This window comes from Canis lupus, chromosome 31 (genome assembly GCF_003254725.2).
Source record: "Canis lupus dingo isolate Sandy chromosome 31, ASM325472v2, whole genome shotgun sequence".
NCBI classification, from domain to species: Eukaryota; Metazoa; Chordata; class Mammalia; order Carnivora; family Canidae; genus Canis; species Canis lupus.
The window spans coordinates 1,135,757-1,150,891 of record NC_064273.1 but is presented as its reverse complement, the minus strand read 5'-3'; the positions used below and the strand labels follow the sequence as shown (position 1 = coordinate 1,150,891).

Here is a 15,135-nt window from a genome sequence, read left to right as displayed (position 1 = left end):
GCATAATATAGTAGTTACAATCAGAGGCCCTGGAATCAGACCACCTGTACAAGAATCCTAGCACTGTTTCTTCCTTGGGCAGATTTCCTCACCAAATATCAATTCCCTCCTTTGAAAAAAAGTGAGATAATAGTACTTACCTTTGTGGCTGTTGTGAACCACATAGTATAGTGCCTATTCCTCAATATAGTTTTTATTCTGACTCAGTAAAGTTATATGTTATATAAAGAAATGTGTAGAACATAAATTGTGATGTTCCATTAGTAAAAGGATAATGAGTGTTGGCTCTTGTTTTATTTGAGGTAAAATCCACATAACATTGACCATTTTAAAGTGAACAACAATTTAGTGGCATTTAGTGGTTATATACCACTGTTGAAGTACCACCATTCTACTTCCAAAACATTATCACCTCACAGTAAAATCCTATACAAGTGAAGCAATGACTCTGCATTCTCCTTTTCCTCCAACCCCTGGCAACTACCAGTCTGCTTTCTATCTTCATGGATTTATCTTTTCTCATATGTCATATGAGCATAATCATAAAATGTGACCATTTATATCTGGCTTCTTTTGCTTAGTATAATATTTTGAGATTTATTAATGTAGTAGTATCAGTACTTCATTTTTTTTTTTTATAGAACTTCTTATACCTAGAAGTGGAATTCCTGGGTCATATGATCATTTTATATTTATCTTTTTGAGGAGCCACCAAATTGTTATCCACAGTGGCTGAAACCATTTACATTTCTACCAGCAAAATATAAGGGTACCGATCTTCACATCTTCAATAACACATGTTGTTTTCCACTTTTGTTTTTGAATATAGCCATTCTGGTGGATGTGAAGTATTTCTCATTTCCCTTATGACTAATGATGTTGAGCATCTTTATGTGTTTATTGGCCATTGCTGTATCTCCTTGGGATAAGTTCTATTCAGATCCTTCAACCATTTTTAATGAGATTGTCTTGTTTTTGAGTTTTAGTAGTTCCATATAATATTCTGGATATTAGACTATTAACACATATATAGTTTGTATACATTTTCTCCCTTTCTGTACAATGTCTTTCCAAAAATTGATAATGTCCTTTGGGACATAGCCTTTAAGTTTCATGTAGTCCATCTTATCTATTTTTCTTTTGTTGCTCATGCTTTTAAGAATTTATTGCCAAATCCCAGATCATGCAGATTTATTCTTATGTTTTCTTCTAAGAATTCTATGATTTCATTTCTTATATTTATTCTTATTTTAGTTTTTAAAAAATATATTTATTTAGAGAGAGCATGTGCATGTGAGCGGCAGAAGGGGATAGAGGAAGGGAGAGACTTTAAAGCAGACTCCATGCCAAGCCTGGAGCCCAGTGTGGACTCAATCTCACGATCATGACTTGAGCCAATTAAGAGTTGGACCTTAACCAACTGAGTCACCCAGGTGCCCCTAGTTAATTTTTATGTATATTGTGATGTAGGGGTCCGGTTTCATTCTTTTTCATGTGGACATTCTGTTGTCTCAATGCCATTTGATGAAGAGACCATTTTCTCTGTTACAGTTGTTCTTAAATCTACCTCTTGACTGGAAAGGTACTCTAATGAAGTGACTAAGATTAGGAGACAGAACACTTGGATCCAAATCTGGCATTACTACTTACTACCTTGTGACCTTGGGCAAGTTATTTAAACTTCCTAACACTCAATTTTCTTCGAATATAGAAAAAGCAACCCCATAGCATTGTTGTGAATATTATATACTAGGTATACACCACTTAGCAAGATTCCTGATAATGAGAGATCCGTTTTGGCAAGAATTACCATCCATATCTGTGATTTGTGAAGAAATTACTATTTAGTAACAATTAACCCAATTTATGGTCCATCAGGCCTAGACTAATACTTTAATTCTTCAAAAGATGGGACTAATGAATCCATAATGAATCCAAATGAATTGAGATAAGTTAAAAAAAATTAAGATCGAGTGGAAATTTAAAAGTATATCAGGACATTATGTATGCTGCTTACACCTTAATAATATCCTTATTTTATGAATAAGAACCCTGAAGTTTAGAATATTAAATAATTTTGCCAAGATATCATCATATAATGACCCAGTGGCAGAGGGAGGATTCAAATCCAGGTCTGCCTCATTATAAGGTCTCCTGCTTCACTCTAGAGTAGAAAAAGGATTTAATAAACACATGATCTATCTTCCTTCCTGGAATTTAATTAATACTGGCAGAGGAAGAAATGAGAAATTGTGTGTGTGTGTGTGTGTGTGTGTGAGGGAGAGTGAGAGAGACACACATGATATGTGCCACATAAAGCATTGCATACTATCAGTTCTCTAAAGGAATATTTTATTGTGATTTATATACACTTTTGGTTAAATCTCAGACTATAGCATATCTGTAAGTATCTTGTAATTCTTTATATAATTAATATTTATAATCCAAGTATTAGTATTTGACAATTTTTTAGTGTATTGAATGAAAAATTTTAACATCTAGTAAATCAAGGTTTCTTTTTTTATTAAGGTCTCCAAGTCTAATATTTCAACTGGTATTGAAGAAAATTTTAGAATTCATACATTTAGGTTTTTTTTGTGGTTCTCTTAGATGTAATAAAAGAACAGAATCGAGAATTACGAGGTACGCAGAGAGCTATAATCAGAGATCGAGCAGCTTTAGAGAAACAAGAAAAACAGCTGGTAAGTAGAACATTAAATTTCAGTTTAACTTTTCAAAAAAATTCAGAAATTAATGTTAGAATAATTAGCTAAGAAAAAGACACATGGCAGGTGGTGATTTACTAAGAAATGGCATTTAATGCCTTCCTGCCTTTTCTGCTTACCTTTGTTTATTGTGTCATTCTGATGATTTTTATCAGGATTCTGTGTATCCTGCTGATTATAAAATCAGATTATTCTTCAGTTTGTAGAAGTCATGAATGCTTATGAGGAAATACTGCTCAAAACGCAGCTACCTTATTCTTGGTTAAAAACAAAGGCAGAATAATCCTGAATTACAAGAAATAATTACATTAACTCATTGGTGTCTTATTTGATATTTTAGTGGTCATTGTGCCTGTGGTAATGAATGTACTTTTTAAAAAATAGATTATCTTGCCCACCTTAAAAATTTTTATACTTTTAAATGTATGTTGCTTAAAATCTTTAAACAGCATGATTGAGGTAATGTCGACATGCAGTAAACTAAACATTTAAAGTATATTATTTCATGCATTTTGGCATATGGATAAACTCATGAAACCATTACGGCCATCAAGGTAACGGACATAGCCTGAAAAATTTCCTTACTCGCTTTGTAATGTCTTTTCTTTTCTTTTCTTTTCTTTTCTTTTCTTTTCTTTTCTTTTCTTTTCTTTTCTTTTCTTTTCTTTTTTTTGCTTCCATTTATAAAAAAAAGATTATTTAAATTCAATTAACATAATGTATTATTGGTTTCAGAGGTAGAGATCAGTGATTCATCAGTTTCGAATAACACCCGTGGTCATTACATCACGTGTCTTCCTTAATGCCCATCCCCCAGCTACCCCATTCCCCCACCCCCCTCTGCTCTAGCAGCCCGTTTGTTTCCTTTGATTAAGAGTCTCTTATGGTTTGTCTCCCTCTCTGATTTTATGTTGTTTTATTTTTTCTTCTCTTCCCCAATGATCCTCTGTTTTGTTTCTTGAATTCCATATATGAATGAGATCATGTAATGTCTTTGACCTATCCCTCCCTGATTCCCTCCTCCCCAGCAAACACTGATCTGTTGATGTAGATTAGTTCACATTTTCTAGACTTTATATAAATAGAATCATATAATATGAACTCTGTTTTTTTTTAACATGGCTTCCTTCACTCAACCCGGTTATTTTGAGATTAATTGATGTTATATAATCACTATTAGTTTTTAAAATTTACTTCATAGATGGATACTTAACAATTTATCTGTTAACCAGCTAGTGGACATTTGGGTTATTTCCAGGTTTGGGCTATTTTGAATAAAGTTGCTGTAAAGATGGAATTGAAGTCTTTGTATGAACATATGTTTTGGTTTCTCTTGGGTATACTCCTAGGAGTGAGATTGCTGGATCATAGGGTAAGTGTATGTTTAACTGTGTAAGAAACTGCTAGACAATTTTGCAAACTGGCTGTAATGTTTTCTCTTCCTGCCAGCTATATATGAAAGTAAAGTTGTTGCACATCCTGGCCAATAGTTAGTTGGAGTTGACAGTCTTTTTGTCATTCTGGTGGTGTATAGTGGGTTGTCATTTTAAATTGTATTTTGCTAATTGCTAATGATGTTCAGTGTCTTTTCATGTGCCTGTCTTTTAAGAGCTTTTGTTTTTTTTACATATTTCAAATACAAGTACGTTGTTAAATATACATTTTGCAAATGTTTTCTCCAGTTATTGGCCTTGTCTTTTAATTTCCTGATAGTGTTTTTTGTGAAACAGAAGATTTTTATTTTAATCAAGTGCAATATTCTTTTCTTCTATGAGTAGTACTTTTAGTGTCCCAAGAAATCTTTCCCTAACCGAAGGTCACTAATATTTTCTCTTAAGTTTTCTTCTAGAAGAATTACAGTTTTAATTCTTACATTTAGGACTGTGAACATATTGAATTGAGTTTTACTGTGTTAACCAGCTGAGGGTAGAGGTTCACTTTTGCATCTATTGAGATGCGGATTATGTAGTTTTTCTCCTTTGTTATGTAGTGAATTACATTTATTGAGTCACTAAAGTTGAATCAAGCTTTTGCTCCTGGGATAAGCCCCTTTGGTAATGACCTGTTTTTTTGAAATGTTTTTTTCTCAGTATGCTGGAATTTTGTTAAGAGTATTTGCACCCGTGTTGGTTGAAAGATACTGATTTGTATGTTTTCATGCAGTGTCTTTATTTGGCTTTGACATCTGAGTGAGGCTGACTTTAAAGTATAATTTGATATTTCTTACTCTTTCTTTACTGGAAGACTTTGTGTATTCTTCCTTTAAATGTTTGATAGGACTCATCAGTAAAGCTTTTGAGAGTGAACATCTGTCAAGTGATTTGTCCATGTCTACTAAATTTTAAAATGTAATGACCTATTATTCATAATATTCTCATATTATCCTTTAACATCTTTAGGATATGAAGTGATGCCCTCCTTTGCATTCCTAATCTTTGCAATTTGTGTGTTCTCTTTGTCTCCTTTATTCCCCTTATCTATCTAGCTGATGGCCTGTCAATTTGATCAATCTCTTGTTTAAAAAAACAGAGGGGTAGGGCTTTTGATTTCATTAATTTTCTATATTTTTTTCTTACTACACAGATTTCTTTCATTTGTTTGTTGTTTTTTTTTCCTTTGTATTTACTAAGTGTGCCACTTACTTTTCTTTTTTCTACCTTTTCAATTTCAAAGCTTTGAGATACCTTTTTTCTAATAAAAGCTTTAATGCGATAAATTTCCCTCTAGGAACTATTTTAATGGTAGCCCACACATTTTCATGTGTTGCATTTTCATTTTATTAAGTTCAAAATATTATCTTATTTCTCCTGAGATTTTTTTTCAACTGATGACTTATCTAGAACCATGTTGTTTAATTTCTGCTTATTTATGATATTCCTTTCTTTTCCTTACTGATTTTCAGTTTAATTTCATTGTGGTTAGGGAACCGCATGATTTGTATGATTTCAGTCCTCTTAAATTTACTGAGTCTTGTTTTCTGATGGAAAATATATTTGGTGATTTTCTTTTTTAGTATACACTTACAAAAAACAAGTATTCTGCTTTTAGTGATGAAGTTTTTATAAATGTTGGTTAGGTCAAGTTGATGATAGTATTTTTTGCAACTCTGTCTCATTGCAGATTCTCTGTCCACTTGTTCTAACAGTTATAGCAATGTCCTTCAGAGGGGAGTTGTTGATATTTCTCCTGCTAATTGTGTATTTGTTTCTCTTTCCAGTTCTGTCAGTTATGCTTCACATATTTTGAAGCACTGTTCTTAGGTACATGCTCATATAGGGTTGCTTTAACATCTTTATTGATTCCTTTATAATTATGAAATGCCCTTTTTTATTTCTGGTAATATTCCTTGTTCTCAAGCTTGTTTGTGTGTTTGATCTGCTGTTCATGTACCCACTCCTGATTTTCAGATTTTAGTAATTATATGGGATATATCTTCTATCCTTTTACTTAGCTGTGTTTTTGTAATTAAAATTTTCTTGATACAGAATATAGCACAGCTTATGTCCTTATCTAAAATGACAACCTGCTTTTACTGAGGTGGTAGGTGAACCTTCTCACTTAGCTTTAAACCTACCACTGTGCTCTTTTTGCTCCGTCCCACCAGCTCTCTCTTTTTTTTCTTTTTCCTACTGACTTTTGATTTGAGCTTTTTCATTTTCTTTTGGGCTATTTGTAAATATTGTTTTATATAAACTTTGCTTTGTATTTGTGGATGAAGGTACTAGTTCTGTCTTTCCCGTGTAAACATGTGGAATGAATTACCCTCTCAGATTACTCTTTATCTCTGTGACTTTATGACTGCCTCTTCCTCTCTTCATGATCAGGGGAAAAAAAAAAAGGTATATGATGTGTCTTTGATTTTCTTCTAAAATAAATCACTGGGGACTACCTATCAATGATTTTATTCTCTGCTTTTTATTTCCTTTCTTAGGAATTAGAAATTAAGAAAATGGCTAAGATTGGTAATAAAGAAGCTTGCAGAGTTTTAGCCAAGCAGCTTGTACATCTACGGAAACAGAAAACAAGAACTTTTGCTGTAAGTTCAAAAGTCACTTCTATGTCAACACAAACAAAAGTGATGAATTCCCAGATGAAGATGGCAGGAGCAATGTCTACTACAGCCAAAGTAAGTGGGGACCTTTATATCCATACATTTGTAATTTTATCTAAGACATTTAAATGTCAGTATTCAAATCAGATTTAAAAGTACCTCCTGATGTATATGTGGTACAGAATCTGTGAAATATTTGATAAAAGGAGTTATGATACTACATAATCCAAATAACTATGTCTAGATTTTTTAAGTATAGTTAACTTACATTATTATATTAGTTACAGTTGTGTATAGATTTTTTATTAATTTGTTATATTGTAAAATCTCTTGTTTCAGGACATTTTGATTGTCCCAAGGTCATGTGTAGCCTCTAAATTTTTTAAACTGACTTAAAATATTGTTTACTTTTTTCCCTTAAATTGTCAGAAGATTTTTGGTCTTAGTTCATTAAGCTATACGTTTTGATTACTTTTGAGTAATAGTTTGCTCTTGATTCATTTTCATGTGTCAGAGAGATACATGATTTCTGTCAGGAGGATTTATCAATTTTTATCAGGAACTTATGTTTAACTTCTGGCCTTTTTTTTTTTTTTTTTAAAGATTTTGTTTATTCATTCATGACGGACTGAGAGAGAGAGAGGCAGACACAGGCAGAAAGAGAGGGAGAGAAGCAGGCTCCATGCAGGGAGCCTGACGTGGGACTTGATCCCAGGTCTCCAGGATCACACCCCAGGCCGAAGGTGGCGCCAAACCTCTGGGCCACCGGGGCTGCCCAACTTCTGGCCTTTATATAAAAAAATGTTTTTACTATAGAGTTTAAAGGACTCTGAGCTTTTTGTAGAGAGAGAGAGTGCGGTGGGGTGGAGGGTAGAGGGAATAGGAGAGAGAGAATCTTAAGTAGGCTCCATGCTCAGCACAGAGCCTGATGCAGGGCTTGACCTCATGACCCTGAGATCATGACCTCAGCCAAAATCAAGTTGGACAGTTAACTGGCTGAGCCATCCAGGCGCCCCTAAGCTTTTTCATTTTTAATAAATAATGGACCCCCTTGATATATATGAAGTACTCTAAAGACTAAGAAGATATTTTAGACAAAGGCCCTGCCCTCACAGATTTTATAGTTCATTTGGGGATGGGATGAGGTTAGGGAGCAGGGAGGTTAAGCTATATCTAACAGGGAAACTACCTACAATATTTATCAGTTTGCATTAAGTTTCAATGAACTGCACAAATCTTTAAATTGAATGATCTGAAAGACTTTGCAGAAGACCTAGGTCTTAAAAATACCACTAGGTATTAAATATAAAGAAGTAGGCATATGAAGACCAAAAGAAAAGAAAGCCACAGAGGAGAGAAAGTAGGAGGTTCATATTAGAAAAATGGTATGTACAGTTGATTCTCATTATTTGAAGTAGTTAATGTTCTGTAAAGTTCGCTGTACTGAATTAGAGAATATCAAACCATTGCTACTAGGGGAAATACAGGGTTCGTTCCTCTGAGCCTTTGGTCACAACGTTTTTGTCAACCAGCTTATACTTAACGTTTTATGTGTTTCTATTGAAAGACGCTGTAGTTAATAAATACTTTTGATTCATTAACATTGAACTTGTGCCTAATCAAAGCTGTTAACGTGTATTTTCTCCAGGAACACATCATAGTTTCATGCACTTAGGAACACTATACAACAGTTTGGTACTATGGTTGGGGCCATTTTAAATGGAAAAATCAACAAAGGGTACAAAAATGTGGCACTAAGTAGACCACAATAAGGCAGAGTGTCACCTTGTTCAACCTCAGCTAGAAATAAGCATGTTGGGTAACTCACATTTTTTTGCTGTTCTCTGTGTGTCTAGAGAGGAACACAAAAGTTCTGTGTATTGGTTTGAGGTTACAAATAAATTTTAGTGAGGAGGTAGATCCACAAACATGGAATCCAAAAATAATGAGGAGCAACTATAATTGTGTTTTAGGTTACAGAGCACATGAAAATAGAATTTATCCATCTTTGGTGCAGTAAGTATAGTGACACATTATGTTCTTTAAAAAAATAGAGGAAGTTTCAATACAAGTTTTGTTTTGTCAATTAACTAACTCTTGGTGGATCTTTTACAGATCCATTTTCTATTACACAGTTTACGGCAAAAACTTTTGTTTTCCTTTGTTCTTTTACAATTGGAGAGAACCAAACATCTAATTTGGGAAAAGATCATATGTGCTGATCACACACTTGAGATGGGTAACCTTTCAATTACAGTAAGGGGAAAACTGCTTATTTTGTAATTTTTTTTTTTTTTTTTTTTTTTTTGCAGGCATTAGGCTAGGAAAAGGTACCAAATACGGTCCTGCCATATAGAAGTAATCGAATAGAGATATCTGAACTAGAATTTTCACTTATTTTTTTTTTAAGAAATGTATTAACTCAGCAAATATTTGTTTAAACTTTATAGGTAGGAAGTATAACAAATGATGGGGATAAAGTGGAAAGCAAAACTAGGCAAGGGTTTGAACTGTACAGTCTATTTCAGATTTTATTTATGTATTTGAGAGAGTGAGTGGGAAGAGGTACAGAAGAAGGACAAGGAGATTCTGTTCTGAGCTTGGAGTCCAACCCTGGGCTCAATCCCAGGGTCCTGATGAAATCATGACCTGACTTGAAATCAAGAGGTGGACACTCAACCAACTGAATCACCCTGGCACCTCCCTATGATCTGTTTCAAAAACAGCCTATTTGAGAAGTAGTTTAGTGTGGCAATTAGTAACATACATTCTGGACCAGATTACTTGAGTTTGAATCTTACTTCTATTCATTTAGCTTTGTGTCTTTTGGCAAGTTATTTGCCCTCTGTGCCTTCATTCTCCCATTTTTAATACAGGGAAAATGGGGGCAACTAGTACATAAAAGATGTATCAGGTTTAAATAAATGTCTTTTAACTTTAAACGTTATACACAAAGTGCTTTGAACAGTGTCTGGCACATAATTAAGACTATATTGGCAGTTACTACTTTATTATTGTTGTTAGTAGTATTAGGTACAGCAGTACTTTAGGTTGCAAGTGAAGTAAAATAATACACATCAGTAAATAGGGAATTTCATCTACAGTGAAATAGAATTTTAGAGGGTTATCTATTCTAATCAAGGATGTCAGGGACTACTTCCCTAGGAAAATAGTGAAATCTGTAGTGTTGATAGTAAAAACAAATGTAGAGGAGCTTTCCAAGTGTGAGACAGTATATGCATAGGTCCTATGGCAAGAGAGAATATGGTATATTTAAGGAAGTGAAAGATCTGTGTGGCTAGAGGGCAGTGGTACACAGTAAGACTAGCTTGTTAAGCAGAATTCAGTGGTGTTGGGTCTCATAGTGAATTATGGAATTTGGCTTTTAATGCTAAGAACAATGGAAAACCACTTCAGAGGTGTGTGGGCTGGAGAGGGATGGGGAAAATCCAGTGTTATACCAAGGTTATTTTGGCTGTAGCATTGTATAGATTGAGAAAAGACTGCTTAGTATCTTTGAAACTGGTGTGTTTTTATATTGTATGGTGTCTTTTAATGCTTAACCTACTGAGCCACTTAGGCACCTATACTGAAAAATTTTATATATAATATGTATAAAATGTTTTGGCCATATTAGATAGCCTTAATCCCTTTTAATGAAATAACTTTTGAATATAAAATGTTAGAGAATTCTTGGCATATATTTTTTGTAAAACTTATGTAATGTTCATTTCTTGAAACTGTGGTTAAAAATTTGTTAATGGTTAAGTATGTATGCTGTGTATCCTCCTTTTTAATTTAGACCTCAAAAGCTTAATGAAAAATTTTGTAAAATTTAAATTGCAATTCTTTTCAATTTAGACATTACCTGCTTGCCACATAATAGGCAAATGTAGTTTTCTCACTTGAATAGCAATGGATTTTTTTTGTTGACAATGTTTTTTAATTACTTTTTTTTTTTGCCTACTGTTCATATGAGTTTTTTTCTCACCCTGTTCTTTATTGCATAAATGTTAAGCAGATGGTTTCATTTTTTTCTAGAATACTTAACAGTCTTATGTTTGATTATGGCAGGATGTATATCTTTAGAAAGCCTGTATCTAATTTGATATGTTCTCTTTGGAGTTATTTCATAGTAAAAATGTCACAATTATGTAGCCAACATGAATCTTTTCATCTATTTAAAGACAATGCAAGCAGTTAACAAGAAGATGGATCCACAGAAGACATTACAAACAATGCAGAATTTCCAGAAGGAAAACATGAAAATGGAAATGACTGAAGAAATGAGTAAGTTTAATAACTTGTAATGAAATTTACGGTTTTTTCACCTTTGAATCAGCCAGGTTTATTTACTAGCAACCTCATATTCTAATCCATAAAAGCACAAATGTTGAAAAAAGCAATGATACAGCACCCATCTGAATGGATGTCTGTATTATAAACTCCAGTGTATTTTTATGTTGGCAAAGTATGAGGCTCAAATCCTATCAAGCTTTACTGAAAGGAAAAATATAAAATAAGATATGCCATATTTCTTTGCTATATTGGCCTCAGCAGTTCTTTGTCATTGATAAGTGGACCAAAAACAACTTGTGAATACGATAACTTCCTGGTATGAATTTGGCAGTTTCAGAGTTGTGTTGATTCTTTCATACTAGAGATCTCTATTTTTATTGGAGGTAGACATAATGGAACTCCTTTCTTCTTATTTTTTCCTTTTCCTTCCCAGAGGTATTTAATATTTAGTTTTCTTCTTTTTGACTATAAGTGCATTTGTAGGAGAATACAAAGGAACAAAGTTTATTTTAAAAATCTATTATTATACCCCCAGATATAGTTACTGTTAGTGTTATATGCTTCTTTCCTATATTTTCCCATATCTTTTAGTAGTTAAATCATATTACATGTGCAATTTTGAACCTTATCCTGCTTTTAAAAATCATAAGAGTATGATATACGCATGTACTCAGAACCTTAAATCTTCTTTGAAGTCTTTTTTTAAATAGCAGTAATATTGCATAACATCAGTAGTAAATAACCTCAATCTTAATTTATTAAACCATGCTTACATTGGTTAGTAAGATTGTTTTAAAATTTATAGTGTATTAGGTAATCCTTTGATAAATTTTTCTGTATTATTTTTGTCTAAATTTCTTAAATCTTTTTAAGAATATTTATTAAACTTTTTAAAGGCTTTTGGTTCATACTGCCAAATTCTTCCCAGAAAGACTATACCAATCTTTATTTTGCCACTAATCAGTAAGACACCCTTTACAGAGTCCTGGTCAACACTGAATTGTTATGTAACATATTGTTATGTTATGGTATTTCAAAACTGACATCATTATTTTACTAAGTTATTTTCTAATTGTTTTGCAACTATATAGAGAGATATGCTAGTTTAGCTCTGCTTAGCTGCCAGAATTTTAATTTAATGGCATTTAGTGTGTAAAATAGTATCTATTTTTGTTTTGTTTTGTTTAAAGATTTTATTTATTCATTCATGAGAGACAGAGAGGAGGGAGGCAGAGGGAGAAGCAGGCTCCCCATAGGGAGCCTGATGCAGGACTCCATCCCAGGACCCCTGGATCACAACCTGACCCAAAGGCAGATGATCAACCACTGAGCCACCCAGCTGCCCCTATAAAATAGTATCTAATTACATTACCAAGATTACTAAACTCAACACTGTTCAAGTATTCAATTTCAGAATATATGTTTTCCTTTTAGGAGTTAATGAAATTGTATGTGTATCTTTGATAGTTCAAAAATTCTGTAGCTTTGATTGTGAATCTTTGAAAAATACAACTTTTTGAAACATCATTAGTGAATTTTTAATGACTGTGAGAAATGTCATTTATATAATGATCATAGTATCTAACATGTTTTTGTGATTTCCAGTGATGGCACAGGTGTAAACATATCTTAGAGGAATTAACTTTTCCATTAAGCTATAACAAAGAGAATCAATAAGCTCATACACTCATATCTATCATAGTTCTCATTTGTATTTTAGTACTTTGCAAATGGGTCTGAAAGAATAGTAATTGTCGGTGATTACTCATATCTTCTGTGACCTAGTAAAGTACATTAACATTAGTATTTTCATCCAAAGGTAAATCCAAGATTTGAATGGATATATATTTTTCCAGTTGAAGAACTTGTTCATGTTCAAATTTTGGAAACAGGATCTTTGAGAAGTCTGTATTATTCATGCATGTGCACACAAACACACACACATTTTATTTATATATATGTATTAGTTATTTTATATATGTAAATATATATATGGTTAATTTTGTTACAGTTTTTCTGAAAGCATTCTTTGTTAGGCCCTGATTACACCTCTCTGTTCTTTCTCATCTGTCTCTCTCATTTTTTTTTTGCGACTGCTTCTTCATTGAGTCCCTTATAGACTTTGTTTTTTGTTTTTGTTTTTTTTTTTTAATTTTTTTATTTATTTATGATAGTCACACAGAGAGAGAGAGAGAAGAGAGGCAGAGACACAGGCAGAGGGAGAAGCAGGCTCCATGCACCGGGAGCCCAACGTGGGATTCGATCCCGGGTCTCCAGGATCGCGCCCTGGGCCAAAGGCAGGCGCCAAACCGCTGCGCCACCCAGGGATCCCCCTTATAGACTTTGACTTAGACTTCCCACCCCCATTATTACTTCACTAGCATCAGAGTATTACAACTGCTAAATTATTTTTCAGAAACTTATCTCTGAAGATGCCAATGAGATTCCTTTAGTTACTTCTTGCGGACTACAAAATAAAGTCCCTAGATGTAAATCAAAAACAGTTTTCAAGTCAGGCCCCTTTATTTTGCCAGTGAGCATACCAAGGCTCAGAGAGGTAAAATGACTTTCTCCAACAAAAGTTGAATATGTACTGAATGGAAGAATTGAGACTCTACTTGAAGGCGTAACATTTGTTTTATTTTTTCAGAGATGATATTCTATATTTTTGTCTCAACTTAACTCGTGCTTTCCAAATGCTATTTATGCTATTGAGCTAACACAAAAAATCAATTGTCATATCATGCTCATACCAACCAGAGATCTTAACCAGTATCAAGGTTTATTAATAATATTAAGGATACAAGCAATAAGGATGTACATGTGAAACAGGGAGAGGACTGGAGCATCCCAAATGATTTCCTAGATCTTTTTTCTTAGACTTATAAGCTCTTTGACCCAGATAATAGATACTAAAGGTAAATTAAGGTAAATATTAAATATGATTATTTAATGAAAAAGGTATATCTATTTGCCTTAAATAATAACACAATGGAAGAACTTAATCTTCCTTTAGTGTATCCCTGTTGTCTTCTACCAATTCTTTGCTCATTCTCTTCCCTTGATCTGTTTGGTCAAAACCTATGCATCCTTCAAGGACCACCTCACATTTACTTCCTCCTACTTGGGTGTAATCTCTTCCCTCTGTATGATCATTTACCTTTCTTATTTACCGTAATCTGGTTATTAATGTCTTCTGTACTTAAATGTAAACTACCTGAAGTCTTCATTTTTCTCCATCTATCCATTAATTGTATTTGTACGACATGCTAGGCACTTTGCTTTAGAAGTAAACAAGACATAATCCTAATGTGGTACCACCTTCTGTACAAAAGCCTTGCCATAAATATTTTGGAAAGGGAAGGGAGGAAGAGAGGGATATAGCAGTAATAATTTTGCGAGGTTAAATTGGATGTCCTTCTTAGACAAGTTTAATAGAATATGGAACCTCGGACTTTGTTAGAATAGTCTACCTATATGTTGAATGTAAATTTAAGTTGAAAATTAACTAAGAAGAGTAAACTGTCTCCCTATTACTTACAGGATATTTGATTCTTGCATATTATTCCATTGTCAGATTTAATAGCTGCTATCTAACTCACTGAATACAGTTTGTGGAATCGTATTTAAATACTGTAAGCCTTTTGCTGTGAACTTTTTTGTTGTTCATTAAAGACACATTTTTAAAAATCAGGGTAGACTAGTTTTATTAGAGGATAATTTGCATGGCAATGAAAATCACTCCAGACTTAGTAATTTAGAAATGTGTAAGTGAACTTCACTCACATTTGAAAATGACTTGTAGTTTGTTGGTTCTCGTAAGTTTGCCCTTGAGTAACATTTAAATGTATACACAGATTTGGGCCACCTTCTAAAAATGTTAATCTAACCTGAAATCTGTTTGAAAGTAATTGTAATTTTATTTCTGCCTTTGCCCACAAGTCAATGACACACTGGATGACATCTTTGATGGCTCTGATGATGAAGAAGAAAGCCAAGATATTGTGAATCAAGTTCTTGATGAGATAGGAATTGAAATCTCTGGAAAGGTATGAATAG

At 33.3% G+C, this 15,135-nt stretch overlaps 1 protein-coding gene across 1 annotated transcript in view; it reads left to right on the top strand.

Moving 5' to 3' along the window:
• Positions 1-15,135, top strand: part of CHMP2B (charged multivesicular body protein 2B) — a 28,382-nt gene that overhangs the window by 11,397 nt on the left and 1,850 nt on the right. The window contains exons 2-5 of the mRNA XM_025449752.3: positions 2,611-2,702; positions 6,658-6,852; positions 10,965-11,067; positions 15,019-15,125. Coding sequence (XP_025305537.1) covers positions 2,611-2,702; positions 6,658-6,852; positions 10,965-11,067; positions 15,019-15,125 — 497 coding nt within the window. The remainder of the gene's footprint in view (positions 1-2,610; positions 2,703-6,657; positions 6,853-10,964; positions 11,068-15,018; positions 15,126-15,135) is intronic.